A 19992-nucleotide genomic window follows, 5' to 3' on the forward strand; every position below is an offset into this window, starting at 1 on the left:
AAATGCAGGTATAGTTTTTAAAGAAACAATATATGGCTAAAAAATTAAATTTTAAGGTTTGTTTGTTAAAGTGTTAATATTTTATTAGTTGGTTCAATACTTCCTGTGCAATTTAAAATCTTGAGTCATTCCTGAATAATGCAGATTACGGACACATGTATAAACTATCATATTTTCTGATACTTAACATTCAATCTCTCTTCTATAACTTCCATTTACCAGATTAATAAAACACTAACCTTTTAAAGTCATCACAACTTTAGGACTTCACAGATTCCTATTTCTTCAGCTTTATTACATTTTAAACCAAGAGGAGGCTGAAAGCCCAAAATCAAAAGCTTCAATCTGAACCAACATTGAGAAAGAGTAATGGAAGACGCTCTTCTTTTTCATCACAAAACAAAAATACGGAAAATATTTATTAATTTATTTTCCACTAAAGAGAACATATTTTGGAGAAATAAGTGATCAGTTGTCAGGAGTTGCTTTTGGTGAATGATCAATAAGTGCCTTATCGATGGTCACGTACTGATACCAGGGTCCATCGCCTCTCTCACGCATCAATCTTCGAACTTCCATCTCCTTTAACCTGTAATAAATAGAACAACAATGTTGTGATTTTAGCACTTCTAATTACAAATTTAATGAATTATCTCCATAAAGAACAACCACCAGAGTCCTTAATAAAGTTTTAAATTAATTAACTAGAGGCAAAGAGACAGAGATACTTTCCAATCCCCCACAACTGCTGGGGTTAGGAACTCAATCCCTGTCTCCCACACAGGTGGCAGGAACCAAACTACTTCACCTATTACCACTGCCTTCCAGGGTCCACATTAACAGGAAGCTGGGATCCAGAACACGGAGCTGGGATTTGATCACAGGCATTCCGAAATGGGAAACAGGAAATTTTTTTTTTTAAGATTTTTGTAAAGTTAGAGTTATAGAAAGAGAGGGGGAGAGAAAGAGAGAGACAGAGATCTTCTATCCGTTGGTTCACTCTCCAAATGGCCACAACAGCCAGGCCTGAGCCAGATCGAAGCCAGGAGCTAGGAGCTTCATCTGGGTCTCCCACGTAGGTGCAGGGTCCCAAGCACTTGGACCATCTTCTGCTGCCCCCCTGGACACATTAGCAAGGAGCTGGATCGGACTTGGAGTAGCTGGGAATCAAACTGGTGCCCATATAGAATGCCAGTGTTCCCGGTAGCAGCTTAACCCACTATACCACAGCACCAGTCCAATATTGGAGTCTTAAGTGCTAGGCCAAACACCTACCCCAAGTCTCTTCTGTAAACAAACTTATATGTAAGCATTTATCTTATATACAGACAAGCAAACTTTGGGATTTGGCTTTGACTTTCATTATCTTGCTATCACAGTTAGCCATTCAGTACTTTTAATCACCAAAATATCACTTAGATTGATAATCAACTCTCTCCTTCACTGTCCCTGCTTTTTGTGTAGACAGATCATTTCCACCTAATGTGTGACAGTGCTTTTCCTATCTTCCACCTTTTAGATGCCGGGAGAGCCATTTACGGACCGCCTATCAGACACGCTGGGCCAAGTGCTCGGAAAGAAGGGTGAATAAACACTGCTGGAGGAGATCACATCCTACGCTGGCAGCCTATCACCTAACACAGAAAACTCAAGAGGAGAAATGGCATCTGCATTACTCTGTGCTCGCTCAACTAGACACAGTATTTATAAAGAAAAACATTCCCTACCTCAAAATCTACTTAAGTGTCCTCAGCCTTCTTCACAAACTGAGTAACCTCTATTCAATAAAAATGCTCTCTCTCTTCCACGTCCACAACTGTGCGCAAACTACCACACATTCCTGCAGCAGCCCCTTCTCCATCAAGCTTTTTACTTTCTTTAATGGAACTTATTCATATGACTGGAAATTTATTCACTTTAAGAAAGTATGTGTTTGTTTGAAGAGTTTATTTATTTATTTGAAAGGCTGAGGGACAGAGAGAAAGGGAGAGACCTTCTATGCACCAATTTGCTCCCCAGAGAGCCGCAACAGCCAAGTCTGGGACAGGCCAAAGGCAGGAGCCAGGAATTCCATCTGGGCCTCCCATGTGGATTGCAGGGGCCCAAATACTTGGGCTATCTTCTGCTGCCTCCCAGGTACATTATCAGGGAGCTGGATCAGAATCAGAGCAACTGGCTCTCCAACATCTGATGTTTGCATTGCAAACAGCAGCTTAACCCTCTGTACCCCAATGCTGGCCCCTATTTATCTTTTTTTTTAAAGGATTAAATATCATCCTTTCTTTTCTACTCTTTTCAAATGTACTTATAAAAAATGCAAGTAAATAAAATATTCATCAACAAGACATTACTTGGTGAAATAAATTATGGTTCACCCATGAAAACGACTACTACCATGCACCTGCTAGAAAGAATGGAGACCGGCATTGTGGCACAGCAGGTGAAGCCACCACTTGCAATGCCAGCACCCCATATCACAGCACTGGTTTAAGTCCTAGCTGTTCTACTTCCAATCCAGTGTCCTGCTAATGTACCCAGGGAAGCAGTGGAAGATGGCCCAAGTGCTTTAGAGATCCAGATGGGATTCTGGGCTCCAGGCTTCAGTTTGACTTCGCTAGAGTCTTTGCAGTCATCTAGGGAGTGAATCAGCATATGGAAGATCTGTCTCTCTGCCTCTCCCTCTGTCACTTTGTCTTTCAAATAAATAAATAAATAAATAAAAGTAGCACTTTTAGCACCTTCCCATTTCATCAAAAACAATAACCACTTGTAAATATGTATTGGTACACATGCACACAGTATAAAGAAATATGGAGAACTAAAAATAATAGTTATCTCTGGAGGAGACAATTATGGCAGAGAATCTCTATTTTATATAATTTTTAAAGATTTATTCATTTATTTGAAAAGCAGAGTTACAGAGAGAGAGGGGAAGGCACAGAGAGATCTTCCAACCACTAGTACACTTCCCAGGTGGCTGCAATGGTCAGGGCTAGGCCAGATCAAAGCCAGGAGCCAAGAGGTTCATCCAGGTCTCCCACATGGGTGGCAAGTACTATTTAGAAACTCTTAAAAAGAAAACACAAAATTAAAATAACATTTTTCAATAACTGTATCTGGCCGGCGCCGCAGCTCACTAGGCTAATCCTCCACCTTGTGGTGCCGGCACACCGGGTTCTAGTCCCAGTCGGGGCACCAGATTCTGTCCCGGTTGCCCCCCTTCCAGGCCAGCTCTCTGCTGTGGCCAGGGAGTGCAGTGGAGGATGGCCTAAGTACTTGGGCCCTGCACCCCATGGGAGACCAGGATAAGTACCTGGCTCCTGCCATCGGATTAGGGCAGTGTGCCGGCCGTAGCGCACCGGCCGTGGCGGCCATTGGAGGGTGAACCAACGGCAAAGGAAGTCCTTTCTCTCTGTCTCTCTCTCTGTCCACTCTGTCAAAAAAAAAAACAAAACAAAAAAAACCAAAAAACACTGTATCTGTAAAAATGTTTTAAGTTTGATAAATTCTGGGGCCAGCACTGTGGCACAGTGGGTTAACATCCTGGCCTGAAGCGCCGGCAATATATATGGGTGCTGGTTCTAGTCCCGGCTGCTTCACTTCCAATCCAGCTCTCTGCTATGGCCTGGGAAAGTAGTAGAAGATGGCTCCAAATCCTTGGGCCCCTGTACCCATGTGGGAGACCTGGAAGAAGCTTCTAGCTCCTGGCTTCGGGTCAGCTCAGCTCTGGCCGTTGTGGCCAACTGGGGAGTGAACCATCGGATGGAAGACTTCTCTCTCTGTCTCTATCTCTCTCTATGTAACTCTTTCAAAAAAATAAATAAATCTTTTTTTAAAAAAAGTTTGATAAATTCCTGAAAAGCAGAAATTAACATGTATTACTGCCAGAAAAAAACAAGTGGTGCAACTTTCTGGAGAAGAGTTTGGTCATATCTGTCCAAAACTTAAAAGTATATTCTATTTTTTTAAAGTTTACTTATTTATTTATTTGAACAGTAGAATTAAAGAGGGAAAGAGAGAGAGGGGAAGAGAGGAAGAGGGAAAGGGAGGAGAGGGAAAAAGGAAGAAAGAGAGAAAGAGAGAAAGATGAGGGAGAGAGAGAAGTGAGAAAGCGAGAGAGGGAGAGGGACAGAGAGGGAGGTTTGTGTTGGTTTACTCCCCAAACAGTTGTAATGGCCAGAGCTGGTCCAGGCCAAAGCCAAGAGTACAGAACTTCATTCAGGTTCTCTCTCATGAGCAGCAGAGATCCAAATACCTGGGCCATTTGCTGCTGCTTTCCCAGGCACATTAGCAGGGAGCTGGATTGGAAGTGGAGCAAGCTGGGACTCAAATGGCACTCCTATATGAGATGCTAACAATTGGCAACTTAACTCATTGTACCACACTGGCCTCTAAAAGCATGCACTATTTTGCTTATCAGTGCTATTACCAGAAATTTATTTTCCAAATAGGCTGTGTAAGAATGCAAAATACATTTATAAGGATATTCACCATTCACTACAGCATTATGTAAACTGCAAAAAAACAAAACAAAACAAAAAACTTGGAAAGAAACTAGTACCAACAATGGAAGACTGGTTAAAAACAATTAAGACACATCCATCCAATTAAATGTATAATGCATTAAAAGAATGGTGTATATCCTATCACAGAAAGATCACCAAGAACAGTGTTTTACAAGAGGATTTTATTTATGTTAATATACTTTTTTTTTTTTTAAAACAGGCAGATTAGACAGTGAGAGAGAGAGATAGAGAGAAAGGTCTTCCTTTGCCATTGGTTCACCCCGCAAATGGCCGCTACGGCCGGCATGCTGCGCCAATCCAAAGCCAGGAGTCAGGTGTTTCCTCCCGGTCTCCCATGCGGGTGCAGGGCCCAAGCACTTGGGCCATCCTCCACTGCCTTCACGGGCCACAGCAGAGAGCTGGACTGGAAGAGGAGCAACCGGGACAGAATCCGGCGCCCCAACAGGGACTAGAACCCAGGGTGCCGACACTGCAGGTGGAAGATTAGCCAACTGAGCCGTGGCGCCGGTCGTTAACATACTTTTTTTTTTTTTTTTTTTTTTTTTTACAGGCAGAGTGGACAGTGAGAGAGAGAGACAGAGAGAAAGGTCTTCCTTTGCCGTTGGTTCACCCTCCAATGGCCGCCGCAGCCGGCGCGCTGCGGCCGGCGCACCACGCTGATCCGATGCCAGGAGCCAGGAGCCAGGAGCCAGGTGCTTTTCCTGGTCTCCCATGGGGTGCAGGGCCCAAGCACCTGGGCCATCCTCCACTGCACTCCCTGGCCACAGCAGAGGGCTGGGCTGGAAGAGGGGCAACCGGGACAGAATCGGGCGCCCCGACCGGGACTAGAACCCGGTATGCCGGCACCGCTAGGCGGAGGATTAGCCTAGTGAGCCGCGGCACCGGCCTGAAATATATTCTTAATAAATAAAATTTCCTTGAGGAACATACTTGTGTATACGATCCGATTAAATCAAGGTTGTTTCTAGGGAGGCTAGGTGTGAAAGAAAATAGGCGAGGAAAGGGATACCTTGTACATAAAAAACAGAATATTTACAAAAGGATTCCTTTTAATCCGACATATATTATCTATTATTGTTACCTAGTCACCAACTTAGAATCTCCCATCTCTAGAGCTAGTAGAATCTCCTGTGTTCATCCTTTCACACGGAGCAGCCTACAGTTTTATTCATTTTTCTCTTGTGGTTTGCAACCCGAGGAAAGGCTTTTCTTCCCTACCCCACACAACCACGTTGCCTACCGTAAATCAGCCTTTTCAGCTTCAATTTGAAGGATGGCCATTGTTCGTTCATAATTCTTCTCAGGACAATCAAAGAATGTACGGGCAATCCACCTTGATATAGGATGCTACAAGAGAAAGTTTAAAATCAGTTCCTGAACAGTACTTTGCTTTTCAAGTTGACTATTTTTGAAAATGATCATCTTAGCTAGAAAATCAATGGCACCTCCTATGTGCCAACTATTTTATCTATTTTTAAAATAATTTGAAATCATTAGGAAATTACTATTTCTGTCCCCATTTTAGAGATGAGTAAATTACACAAAGGAATTCAGCTAAATGGCAGCGTCTGAACTCAAATCAGGTCGGCTGGACCCCAAAGCCTGTGCTCTTTTGCCTTGCACGATGCTGAGTATCTGAAGTGGTGGGCTTAGGAGCCAAACCCAGTCTTCAGGGATCCCAGAGCGGAGCTCTTCCCACCAGTCAGCAAGAGTAAACAACTGTATGGTTATGGTTCATCCTTTTTTTTTTTTTAATTAGTTAATTAATTATATTTGAAAGGCACAGTAAAGAGGCAGAGAGAAACAGAATGTGAGAGGGAGAGAAAGAAATCTTCCATCTGCCAGTTCATTCCCCAAATGGACACAATGGCTAGGTATGGGCAAGGCTGAAGCCAGGGGCTAGGAACTCCATCCTGGTCTCCCGCATGGGTGGCATGGTCCCAAGTACTTGGGCCATCATCTGCTGCTTTCCCAGGTGCATTACCAGGAAGCTGGATCAGAAATGGAGCAGCCAGGACTCAAACCAGAACTCCAATGTCAGATGCTGGATGCTGTGCCACAACATCGGCCCCTGTATTGTTTATCTTATGATTTAATAAGGAAGCATTTCTTCTCTAAAATGTGATTCACTTAGATAATAAGACATGATGTGTATATGTTCAAGGTCATGTCACTAAAATATTTGCAAAGACAAGAAACAATTTTTGGTTTTGGTAGCAGTGACAGTATGGTGTCAGGACTAACAGTGCAGGCTCTGGAATCAAGATTACCTGGGTTGAAATACTGGCCCTATCTTTGGCACAGGTCACTTACCACTTTTAAGCTTCAGTTTCCCTAACTCTAAAATGGCAATACTAACAGTATCTTTCACATGGGATAATATTTGCAAAACATTCAGCATAGTGCCTGTTGCACACCAGGTACCCAATAAATAACGTCCAGCATTGGTATTGGTAAAATCTTTCCAATTCCATTGACCTTGGGATAAGTTCATATACACTGTAGTCATTCTTTAAAAAACCGTAAAGTTTAAAATAACAAAAGAAAATGAAGTGAACTACCAAACATAATTATATATAAGAACAAAAAAAGTCATCTATTTGCTATCACAAGTTGAATAGAAAACTTTACCATAGTTGCTGAATAAAGATTTTTTTTTTTGGACAGGTAGAGTTATAGACAGTGAGAGAGAGATAGAGAGAAAGGTCTTCCTTCCATTGGTTCACCCCCCAAATGGCCGCTATGGCCAGAGCTATGCCGATCAGAAGCCAGGAGCCAGGTGCTTCTTCCTGGTCTTCCATGCGGGTGCAGGGGCCCAAGCACTTGGGCCATCCTCCACTGCCCTCCTGGGCCACAGCAGAGAGCTGGACTGGAAGAGGAGCAACCAGGACTAGAACCCGGTGCCCATATGGGATGCTGGCGCCGCAGGCAGAGAATTAACCAAGTGAGCCATGGCGCTGGCCCCTGAATTAACATATTAACCACTGCATTGAGAAGATACCTAACAAAGTATTTTTCAGTGGCTTATACAAACCTTGTAATATTCCCAATGTTCTGGGATATAGCCTTCTGGAATTTCTGCTAATTCAGCTTCACCTGATAAAAGAAAATTGTGATGTTCAACTGTAGCACGTAGTTTATAACATTAATCTTTTGCCTATACAGTAAGAAACCAATTTATTGTGGTTTTAAAGCATTTTTTCTTGTATTTATACCAATAAGGATATCCAACATTTTAAATTCACTTAATCTGGCTGAAAATCAATTCATTCATTGGGCATATTTTAGACATTTTCTGTTTGTTCAGCATTACTTACATTATATGAGAATTTCCTATTCTGCATTATATAAGATATCATAAAAGACATTATTCTTCCTGTGCTTTCCTAGATCTACTAGACAAAATACTTTAGGATTCAAGGAGCTAGAAATAGTTTGAACAGAATTTCCCATGAAAATCTAATGCTCACTTTCACTCAGATTTTTATCCTTTTTTAAAGGATTACAGTCTCAGGGCCAGTGCTGTGGCATAGTGGGTAAGGCTGCTGACTGCAGTGCTGGTATCCCATATGGGCACCCGGGAGAAGCTCCTGGCTCTGGATTGGCACAGCTCCGGCCGTTGTGGTCACTGGGGAGTGAGCCAGCAGATGGAGATCTCTCTCTCTTTCTCTCCCTCTCTCTCTGCTTCTTTTTTTTTTTTTTTAAGATTTATTTTATTTATTTGAAAGACAGAGTTACAGAGAGATGTAGAAACAGAGAGAGAGGTCTTCCATCCACTGGTTCACTCCCCAGATGGCCAAAATGGCTAGAACTGCGCTGATCCAGAGCCAGGAGCCAGGAGTTTCTTCTGGGTCTCCCACGTGGGTGCAGGGGCCCAAGGACTTGGGCCATCTTCTACTGCTTTCTCAGGCCATAGCAGAGAGGTGGATCAGAAGAAGAGCAGCCGGGACTAGAACTGGCGCCCATATGGGATGCTGGCACTTCAGGCCAGGGCTTTAACCCGCTGCACCACAGCACTGGCCCCAATAAATCTTAAAAAAATAAAAAAAAAAGGATTATAGTCTTATATGTTCCTGATTGGATTAAAAAAAAAAAAAAAACCTGCCTCTTGCCTCTTCCCACTAACCTATTCAGAATTGTAAAAGCTGATTTGGGAAATGAGGAGAAAGAGAAAGAGAAAGAGGCTTTCATAAATCTCCAATGTGGCCTTTACAAATTGGCAACCTTAAAGGATTTTCAAGGAAAAAAAATGATATTTACAAAAATAAGTGTATACTATTTTAAATTAAGGTTTATTATTTCTAAAATAAATTTCCATGCTTATGCTTATTTTATAAAAGACCTTTTTGGTACAATATCCATAATTTAAAAATGAGTGTACATATATTTTTAAATGTATCAATTTTATTGTACCAGGTAGGGTAGGGAAAGGGACTTACCAATGAATACATTCACCAGAGTTATGCCAATTGCTACTGGAATCCCAGTCAATAAAACGTAGAATTTCTGGCAAGATAAAAAATAAAAAAGGTTTTCTCATGACCATTTCCTATCTCTACTTTCAAATCATCCTCATTACATGATTTCTTTACACCTCTTCTAAAATAAACTCTCCACGTTCGAGATCCAGTATCAAATCATTGATCTCTGTGATTTCTTGTTTTAGGTTTTAGATGCCCATACTTAGCACCAAGAGTAAAAGAAAAAAGGACTAACAAATACATTTTAAAAACTGAACTATGGACTTTGCAGTCAACGAAGTACCACGACCATGTAAAATGCTTAAATTCTGCTCATGATAGTGCTAAATATGATGGTCTTGAAATATTAATAAACTTAAATAAAATCCAGGCTTTATGTGGTTTAGCCATTACAGTTGTATAGAGAGGCATAAATCTGTGGAGACATTTCTCAGATGGAGATTGTTAATTTATAAAGAAAAATGGAGTAATTATATAAGTATCATTCAGTAGAAATTTGACTTTCTTTTTTTCGTTTGTTTGAAAGAATTACAGAGAGAGGGGGAGAGAGAGAGAGTGAGAGAGGTCTTCCATCTGCTGGCTCACTCCCCAATTGGCCGCAATGGCCGGAGCTGCGCCCATCGGAAGCCAGGAGCCAGGGGCTTCTTCCAGGTCTCCCACATGGGTGCAGGGACACAAGAACTTGGGCCATCTTCTACTGCTATCCCAGGCCATAGCAGAGAGCTGGATGGGAAGAGGAGCAGTTGGGACTAGAACTGGCTCCCATATGGGATGCTGGCGCTTCAGGCTAGGACGTTAACCCACTGCGCCACAGTGCCAGCCTGAGAAATTTGACTTTTTCACTTTTCAGTTAAAGGAATATCATGACAAGAAAAGTGGGGGCTCACTAGGTCAAGGTCAAGATGAGTGTTTAGAACAAGCAGAGAGGGGCCGGCACTGTGACATAGTATGCTAAGCCTCTGCCTGGGGCACAGGTAGCCATATGGGCAGTGGTTCATATGGCCTGGGAAAGCAGTGGAAGATGGCCCAAATGCGTGGGCTACTGCACCCATGTGGGAGACTCGGAAGAGGCTCCTGGCTCCCGGCTTTGGATCGGTGCAGCTCCGGCCATTGCGGCCATTTGGGGAGTGAACCAGCAGATGGAAGACCTCCCTATGTCTTTCCCTTGCTGTCTGTAAACTCTGCCTGTCAAATAAATAAATAAATCTAAAAAAAGAAAGAAAGATTGAGAGAGAGGGAGGCAGGGAGGAAAGGAGGGAAGGAGGAAGGAAGGAAGGAAGGAAGAAAAGAACAAAGGGAGAAGCTAGCTAGTACCCAAATTGAGTCAGGGCTTTGGCAGGGTCCAGATAACCTTCCATTTGCTAAGCCTCCACTGGTGTCTTTAGATAGCCATAAGGTATACAAATACACTCAGTATCCTAAATAAGCTATATCATTTTATTACTGCTAAATTAAAATCACACTATAGATTTGTGTTACTCTGAAATCAATGTTCCCAGACAATATATGAATTAAAAAAATCATAGCCCCCAAAAATAAGCTCCTTTATTTACAAATATCTTTAAATAATATTTTGCTAATCAAATAATCATACTGCATGAATCAATTTTCACAGTTTTGTAATTAACGACTTTTTTTATTTGATGCAAGGAACACATCATATTTCAAAAATCCTATAATTTTAAGAAAGGAATGGCTCATGTTTTACTTCTGATTAGCATAAATCACCTTTTTGAAGAAGGAAAAGGTTACTAATTTAAAAGGAGAGCAATTACAAATCATATTTTACAATCAGTATCTTCTGAGGAAAGAAATTCAAATTTATAAAACACAATCCTTTATAAAATTAATGTCTTCTAAAGATGCCAAAGTTTTTTTCCTATGTGTATGCAAAGAGCATCATTCAACAACAAAAAACACTGAACTCACCAATAACTTCAAAAAACGTCTGTCATAGAAACTAGAAGGTTTGATGACAAACAATCTTTTCCCATGGTCTCCACTGTGCCGAACAGGAGCTAAAGAAAGTAAATTACCCTGTTTTATACAAAACTCATACATGCATACTGTTACATTCTGAGATGAAATCAAATTTTAAGAAAATGCACATGAATAAATGTTTAAATGTCTAATATAAAATTAACAAAATACTTTTTTTGCATACTAAGACCAGGGCAGACAGGATACCTTTAAATAGACTGATGTACTGTTTTAAACTGTAGCTCTCTTCATTTTAATTCAACGCTACAGAGATACCTAAGTAATCATTTCTATTTGTCCCAATAGCAGACAGGAAGGCCAGATGTTCCTGGTGAGCTGCTCATCTTTGTTTCTCCTGCCATAAATATTTGCTATTGCTGTAAAAGAAGTAAATTTAATTTAAATTATGCCATTATAGATGAGGAGGTAATAGAAATTATAGACTTGCTGCAACATAAATGGAAGAGACCAGCAGTATTTATCCAACAGAAATGTGAACTTGCTACAGAACTACACACTCTCAAATATCTTGATAACATCCTTTTGTAAGCCATTTCTGCTGACGTATATCCTCTTCAAATCCTCCCCCAGATGGAATATAATCAAGCTTTGCTGTAGATAAATGGCAAATTTCAGTCCTGGACCCACTTTCCCTATTTTTCCTGTTCTTGGGGGTCTGGAAGCGGCACAGGCATTCTAGGCTCCTTCCACAGGGAGCAGGAAGGCTGCTTGTGAGAAACCCAGGATTGCTGTTTCCATTTGCTCAGAAGGAAATTCTGCATCTGACTCACTGTGGAATGAAAAACTTTAATTTCCAGTGTAGCTTTTGTTCCTGCTTACTGCCCTCCCCTCCATGGAATGTATTCTTTAGACCCAGATGACATCTTATCTTCCAAAAAGCCAAGCTTCTTCCCAGCTCTCTCCAATGCCTGAACTGCTATAAATTCCAGTGATGTGTACATTTGCTTTCACTGCTGCCACTTCTAACAATAAATGTCTTAAAGGCAGGAACCATCTTCATAATTCTGCTATCACCTGGTGCAGCAGCTTGCAATGAATTCAGGTTAACACACTGATGATAACATGGGATCCTCCAAAGGCCTTCAAACACATTCAAAAAAGACTGAATTTAAAATAATCAAATATAGGAAAGTAGGTAGAAAGTGCTGCCTGGACTCACTGACAAAAAACAAATGCCATTTCAGCCTTAATCTGATGTATTAGAGGAAAATCCTCCTGCCACCAATCCTCTCACTACACCTATGGAGTCGTGTCTATTCCACAGTATACTCTTAGAGGGACAGTCATGAGCGTGCCCCAACTAAAGCAACCAGGACGACAAACAACATGGAAACAGACAATATGGAAACTGGAAAAACTAAAGTTATGTGGCCCCCATAAAAGAAGTCTAGGTGGGGATGAGATAATGCATCTTCAGATAGTTTTAAAAGTTGCCCTGGGCCAGCACCATGGCTCACTTGGCTAATCCTCCGCCTACAGAGCTGGCACACCGGGTTCTAGTCCCGGTTGGGGCGCCGGGTACTAGTCCCGGTTGCTCCTCTTCCAGTCCAGCTCTCTGCTGTGGCCTGGGAGTGCAGTGGAAGATGGCCCAAGTCCTTAGGCCCTGCACCTGCATGGGAGACCAGAAGAAGCACATGGCTCCTGGTTTTGGATCAGTGCGGTGTGCCGGCCGCAGCAGCCATTGTGGGGTGAACCAACGGCAAAGGAAGACCTTTCTCTCTGTCTCTCTCTCTCACTGTCCACTCTGCCTGTAAAAAAAAAAAAAAAAAAGTAATGTTCAGCTTGAAACAAAAAGAAGCATCTAACAACTTGAGTGACTGAAAATCAAACCAGACTGCCTCACTGATCCCCCACTATGGAGTTAATCAATAAACAGCAGGATATAATAGGATTAACTTAATATAGGAGGTTAGCCTAGAGGATTTCTAAGGTTCTTCCCCTCCAGGAAATCTGCATTCCTGTCCTCTCTTAGAATAACAAGGCAGATCTTTCAAACTCACTCCCCCAGAGGTTTTCTTCCAATTCCAAGAACTGTTTCCTGCCGTGCAGATTTTCTACTTGTTTTCCCCTCCACCAGGAGAGCTTTTCCCCAGGCTGTTTGCTGCTTGGCCTCCACTTCTCAGCCCATAGGGCCAAGGTCAAATGTCACCGCTTCAGAATGGCCTTCACTGACTTCCTTATTCAAAACTGGCTCCTCACTTATTAGAATCAATTGGTAATTTCCGTTAGAGTAAGGAGAATTAATTAGTCATTTTGTGAAAGTCCATCAGGTCAGGGATTCTTATCCAGCTCTATCTCCAGTACACTGTAGTGTCTGAGACACAGAAGGTGCTAAGTGTTAGTAATTTACAGCTCTTAAGTTACATGTTGGTAGAAGATCTCTCCTTAGTCCGTGAAAGTATGCTACATTTACTCCAGAGACTATATATTTTCTATCTTTCCCTTTCAATCTGACACATACACAGACATAGAAGAGGAGGGAATGGGGAAGGAGTAAACTATGTGTATTTTAAGGAACACTGGTTACAAATGACAACATTAGGGGATGATGTTGTGGCCCTGTGGGTTAAGCCACTGCTTGCAAGGCCACCATCTTACATGGAAGAACCTGTTGAGAGTCCCAGCTACTCTGCTGCTGATCCAGCTCCCTGCTCATGTGCTTGGGAAGCAGCACAAGTGCTTGGGCCCTGCCACCTATGTGGGAGGTCTACATGGAGTCACAGGCTCCTGGCTTTAGCAAGGCCCAGCCTTGGCCTTTGGAGACATCTGGAGAGTAAACCAGCAGGTGGATGATCGCTTTCTGTCTCTCCCTCTCTCTCTGTCACTCAGCCTTTCAGATAACACTATTAATATGGAAAATGTAACAAACACAAAGAATTATGAGGGGCTGGCACTGTGGCATAGCAAGTTAAGCTTCTGCCTGCAGTGCCGGCATCCCGTATGGGTGCCGGTTCGAGACCCAGCTGTTCCACTTCTGATCCAACCCTCTGGTATGGCCCGGGAAAGCACTGGAAGAAGGCCCAAGTCCTTGGATCCCTGCATCCACGTGGAAGACCTGGAGGAAGCTCCTGGCTCCTGGCTTTGGATTGGTGCAGCTATGGCCACTGCGGCCAGTTGGGGAGTGAACAAGTGGATGGAAGACCTCTCTCTCTGACTCTCCTTCTCTCTCTGTGTAACTCTGACTTTCAAATTAATAAATAAATTCTTCATAAAAAAATAATTATGGAAGAAAGGTTAGTCTAGCTACATTCTAGTGATGATAATTAATGCAGCTGGAAATGTGATCTGCTTGCTTTTTCAATTATTAAACAATTATTCATGTCGTTAAAAGTACTAGATAACGTTCTTACTATTAACTGTTCTAAAGTATATTTCACAGACAAAACTTCTTAAATGTTCTGAGCTGTCATCCTCTTTAAGGTTAACATCGCTTACCATCACGTGACTGCTGAGATTTCCGGAACTCAGGTCCAACTTCCACCAGTCTCCGGAGACTGGAATTTCTCAGATATTTTACTAGTTACTTAGGGGTAAGGCTTCAATATTGAAATTGCAAATAGCCTCAAGAAAATCATTTAGTCTTTAACAACTGTGGTTTTTTAAAGACTGAAAACATAATGTAGGATCTTTCTGTGTCTCAAAGATTAAAAATAAAAAATTGGTCATTTTCTTTCCTTCATTCCCAGTTAAAGGCACCACCATCTCAATTATCCAGGCTAAAAATCTCAATCGTCTTCTTTGCACCTACCCCTCACTCATTATTTGTCAAGGCCTCTTCTGTTCTACGATCCTGTCCATTTCTTTCCATGTCTTCTTTATCTTACTTGTCTAAGTAGTCAACATTCCCAGTAATCATCCAATATTCAGATACATCTTTCTAAACACACTCCCGAGAGGTGTTTAACCCTTCTATTATGAAGAGTGCCTTTGCCTACAAAATAAAGCAAAGATACTTTGGCTTTGCATTCATCACCCCCAACCCCCACTACCCTCTACCACCTCCAGTTTGGTCCCAACTTTCTTTTCTTATCCTTCTTTCTCAAAACCCACTTATCCCAAGAGCCCCCATATCAAGAGACTTAGAGAACTCAGTTAAAACACTGCATAGTCCATGTCTGAATTAACTCTATGGCAGTTTAATAGACTTTTTTAAAAAGATTTATTTATTTATTTGAAAGGCAGAGTTACAGAGAGGCAGAAAGAGAGAGAGAAAGAGAGAGAGAGAGAGAGAGAGAGAGAGAGAGAGAGGTAGGTCCTCTACCTGCTGGTTCACTCCCCAGATGGCCGCAATGGCCAGAGTTGTGCTGGTCTGAAGCCAGAAGCCAGGAGCCTCCTTTGGGTCTCCCACATGGGTGCAGGGATCCAAGGACTTGGGCCATCTTCTACTGCTTTCCCAGGCTATAGCAGAGAGCTGGATGGGAAGTGGAGTAGCCGGGACTTGAACCGGCGCCCATATGGGATGTCAGCACTGCAGGCAGTGGCTTCACCCACTATACCACAGTGCCTGCCCCACATCACTCTTCAACATTATTATATTTTTTAAGAGACAGAGAAACAGAGAGAGAGCTCCCTTCCACTGCTTCACTCCCTAAATGTCTGTAACTCTGAAGCTGGGAGCTGGGAACTCAATTCAAGTCTCCCGTTTGGGTGGCAGAAATCCAACTACCGGAGCCATTACCTGCTGCCTCGCAGGGTACATATTAGCAGAAAGCTGGAATCAGGAGCAGAGCTGGAACTGGAGCCCAGGTGCTCTAAGATACAGGCATTCCAAGCAGCAGCCTAATCAATGGACCAAATACCTGCCCCAGTGTTCAACTTTAAGCTATTGCTCCTTATAACTAAGGCGAGAACTAAAGCTGCCTCTGGAATTCCTTGCCACTCAAGCAGGAGATTCAGGTTGAGTTCTAGGCTCCTGGTTTCCAATTCAGTTCAGGCTCCTGGCCTAGCCCTGGCTGATGCAGGCATTTAGAGAGCAAATCAACAGATTGAAGATCTCAAGCTATCTCTACCTTTCAAATTTTTAAATTTCAAAAAATTTTTAAAAGATACTACCAACAGAGTTAAAAAAGGCAACAGAATGGGAGAAGATATTATCATTATGTATGTGATAATGGATTGATAACCAGAACATATAGAGAACTTTTTTTTTTTTTTTTTTTTTTTGACAGGCAGAGTGGACAGTGAGAGAGAAAGACAGAGAGAAAGGTCTTCCTTTTGCCGTTGGTTCACCCTCCAATGGCCGCCACGGCCGGCACGCTGAGGCCGGCACACCACGCTGATCCGATGGCAGGAGCCAGGTACTTCTCCTGGTCTCCCATGTGGGTGCAGGGCCCAAGTACTTGGGCCATCCTCCACTGCACTTCCTGGCCACAGCAGAGAGCTGGCCTGGAAGAGGGGCAACCGGGACAGAATCCAGCGCCCCGACTGGGACTAGAACCCGGTGTGCCGGCGCCGCAAGATGGAAGATTAGCCTAGTGAGCCGCAGCACCAGCTCATATAGAGAACTCTTAAAACTAAACAAAAATAAACCCAATTTTAAATAATAGACAAATGGTTTGAACAGAAATTTCTCCAGAGAAGACATACAAATGGCCAAGAAGCACCTGAAAACGTGAGCAACAACACCAATTCAGGAGGTAAATACAAACCAGCGGGATCTCAAGGTGGTTTCTGTACAGGCATTTTCACAGCATTACTCACAATAGCTAAAACGTGGAAGCAACACAAATGTGCACTGTAAGATGAAGAGATAAGCAAAATGTATGGTTGCCCTCTGCGCGCACATATCCTGCAACCTCAGAAAGAAAAAAAAGCCATGTGACTGTTGACAAGAGATATGCAATGAGGTCTATGACAGCTGTGACTATACTAAACATGTACAGACTGTTTTTCTTTTCATTATCCTTTAAACAATACAGTATAACAATTTATATACTATTTGCAATGTTATTAGGTGTTACAAAAAATCAAAGGAGGATTTAAAGATATGGGAGGAAGCTCATAGGCTATATGCAAACATGAAAGAGAATAGTATGCTTTTTTTTTTTTTTTAATGTATTTGAAAGACAGAAGGAGAAAGGAGAAAGAAAGATCTTCCATCTGCTGGTTCACTCTTCCAATGCCCACAACAGTAAGGGAGGGGACAAGCCAAAGCCAGGAGCCTGGAATTCATTCTGGGTCAATCACTTGGGTGGCAGGTTAAGCCATCAAGTGCTGCCTCCCAAGGTGCACATTAGCATAAAGAGAAAAATGGGAGCAGAACCAGAATTTAACAGGCACCTCAACATGGGAGGCAGGTATTCCAGGCAGCATTTTAATTGCTACACCAAATGCCCATTTCCTATTATGCCACCTTATATAAAGGACTTAGGCATCCATAGATTTTGGTTATCTACAGGGGGTCTTAGAACCAAGCCTCTGAGGATACCAAGAGATGATACATACAATGGAGTACTATTCAGCTTTAAAAAGGAAGGAAATTCTCACATATGCCACATGGATGAAACTTGTGGATGTTAGGCTGATTGATAAGCCAGTCACAAAAAGTCAAATACTGTAACATTTTACTTATATGAAATACTTAGAGTAGGCAATATCCTAGAGACAGACATAAAAAGGTGGTGGACATGGCTGAGTGGAGGAGTGAATGGGGAGTTCTTGGTTAATGGGTATGCTGTTTCAGTTTTACAGGATGAAAAGTTTACGGAGATGGATGATGGTGATGGCTGCACAGCCTTAGGGATGTAGCTAATACCACTGACTTGTACATTTAAAAATGGTTAAGATGGTGAATTTTATTTTATATGTAGTGTGTCACAAATTTTTAAAAGGTCAATGCCAGGTGCTGCAGATCTTTTCCCACTTATTCTTCATAACTTTAACAGATTAAAATTATCTGTTTCAAGGATGTGGGACAGCTATTTGACCTAGCAGTTAAGACACTGGTAAAGAAGCCCCTGTGGATACCCATATACCACACTGGAGCGCCAAGGATGCAGTAGTCCCAGCTCCGCTTCTGATTCCCACTTCTTGCTAATACAGACCCTGGAGGCTGCAAGTGATGGCTTCAAGTTGTCACCTACATGACAGACTTGGATTGGGTTCCTGGCTCCTGGTTCAGTCTGGTCCAGCCCTGGCCACTGTAGGCATTTGGGGAGTGAACAAGTAGATGGCAGCTAGTGCTTGCTCTCTCACTCTTTCTCTCTAATAAAAAATAACCTAAGAGTGAGAAATAAAATATCAGCAATAATCGATACAAAATACCTCTGAAAGCAGGTACACAGGTGAAATACAGCTGTATAGACAACTACTATTAGATCCTTCCCTGGTCCCATGGGAAAGGGCACAGACTCTCCATAATGATCCTTCTTCCAGAACTCCAAGAACAGGGACTAATGTCGAAAGAGAAACTTGGCGGTAGGATTTTACCTCAGTTTATTTTCAGCCAGACTTCAATAAACACTATCTGAGAGAACATGTGCAGTATTTGTATTTGAACATTTGAGGATAGCTGTAATCAGAAATGGCTTTGAAGAGGATTTTGATCAAGATCATGAAGTTTTGTAACAAGTTCAAATTTCTGTTAGGAATCTGTTGAATACCACTGGTCCTTTCCATTATGCTTCTAACAAGTCCCTGTGTACAATGCCTCATCATGTGAAGTGGCACAACTCAAATTAGGAGAAAAAAGGTAAAAAAGAACAAGGTATTTTGAGGTTAGAAATCTTTTTGGCTTTAGGGCAAACATTTCACTTCTTTCTGCCTACTTTTACACACAGGACAGATACTTTAAAGGGTATTTTTGATCAAGAAGATTAAAGTAATTAATAGTTTAAAGCCTTAGAATGCTGACTGACAGATAATAGGTGCTCAATAAACAGTGAGTGCCATTATTACTTAGTACACTGGTACATTATCTCTGTAATAATTGATTCAGTTTCCTCATCTGTAGAATGAGGATAATAACACTGTTAACTCTGAAAAGTCCTGGAGAGAATGAGACCAACTGAATAGTAAGCATTTGCTTCTGTACTGTTATAATTCATATTCCTGATGCAACCCACACTTCCTACAAGGGGTCAATTCAGTCCTGGGCTACAGCAAAAATTCCCTGGGACCTAGGCACTTCTGCCTTCTTGCACCCTTCTTCTCTAAGATATTAAAAAATATATTTTATGGTTGCATTGATATAAAACACACATATCACCCAAGCTGGAATCCTTATCATATATTAACATTATATTCTTTTAAATTAAAAGTTTCGTGGACCCCCTAAAACTACCATGGCCTCTCCAGGCACCATATCTGCTGTCCACAAGGGATGTCAGCAAGCTTCTCTGGCCGGTCACATATTAGATAATCGGCCGGCTTCTCAGCAACCTCGCTTCCCGTCCGTGCGTCTAGAAAACAGCGCAGACGGAACAGGCAAGGAACCAACCTGGTGCCCCGGCAAGGTGTCACCTCTGCACCATTCTTCATCCGCAAACTAGCACCGAGCGGAATGGTGAATGCCAAAAGCGTTTTACAAATGCTAGCTAATAATTTAAGCGCAGTCGATATGATTACCTCAGGAACCCCTTACAAAGCTCCCTCTCTCCTCGCAAGCCCCAAGCTCACAATTCTTCCCTGCCTCCCCGAATCCCACCAAGGTCACCCGGGAAGTCCTCCCCGCCCCGCAACCCCTGCGCGCACTTTCTCCTAAGGCCAGCACCCACCGACAGCCTTCGGCAAGCCACGAGTGAGGAAGCCTCCACACGCGAGTCGAGGGCCAAGACAGCGACCAGACAGAGCCGCGACCGCGGTGACCGAAGCCCTCTGCAACAAACTCATCGCCGCCATGGTTACGACGGGCAAAAGAAGGAAGCCGGGAGACCAACGGGAGCCGAGAGAGCCAATTCACCAATGGGAGCAAAGGTAGAAGACGGCCATATTGAGTGAGGGCAAGAGCCTGTGCCGATGGCGCCGGAAGTGACGCCACGGTCGGC

The 19992-nt window shown here is 42.6% G+C and overlaps 1 protein-coding gene across 1 annotated transcript; it reads right to left on the reverse strand.

The window, feature by feature from the left end:
- Positions 1–274: 274 nt before the first annotated feature.
- On the reverse strand, positions 275–19855 carry NDUFB5 (NADH:ubiquinone oxidoreductase subunit B5). Its single transcript, XM_002716444.6, has 6 exons — positions 19723–19855; positions 10937–11025; positions 8966–9032; positions 7561–7622; positions 5767–5873; positions 275–589 (listed from the first exon to the last, which is right to left on the reverse strand). Exons 1-6 carry the CDS (start codon positions 19844–19846, stop codon positions 469–471), a joined length of 570 nt encoding a protein of 189 aa, XP_002716490.1. The 5' UTR covers positions 19847–19855; the 3' UTR covers positions 275–468.
- Between the last annotated feature and the right edge of the window lie 137 nt (positions 19856–19992).

This window comes from Oryctolagus cuniculus, chromosome 4 (genome assembly GCF_051225735.1).
Source record: "Oryctolagus cuniculus isolate XC-2025 breed Fujian yellow rabbit chromosome 4, ASM5122573v1, whole genome shotgun sequence".
Classification (NCBI taxonomy): Eukaryota; Metazoa; Chordata; class Mammalia; order Lagomorpha; family Leporidae; genus Oryctolagus; species Oryctolagus cuniculus.

Bases quoted from the DNA above. Each gene is read 5' to 3' on its own strand.
- NDUFB5 (XM_002716444.6), bottom strand. From the start codon at position 19,846: ATGGCGGCGATGAGTTTGTTGCAGAGGGCTTCGGTCACCGCGGTCGCG. The intron at 9,033-10,936 runs GTGAGTTCAGTG...TTATCTTGCCAG, and splicing joins GACGTTTTTTGAAGTTATTG to AAATTCTACGTTTTATTGAC. The intron at 5,874-7,560 runs GTTTGTATAAGC...TTTCTCTTGTAG, and splicing joins AACATTGGGAATATTACAAG to CATCCTATATCAAGGTGGAT.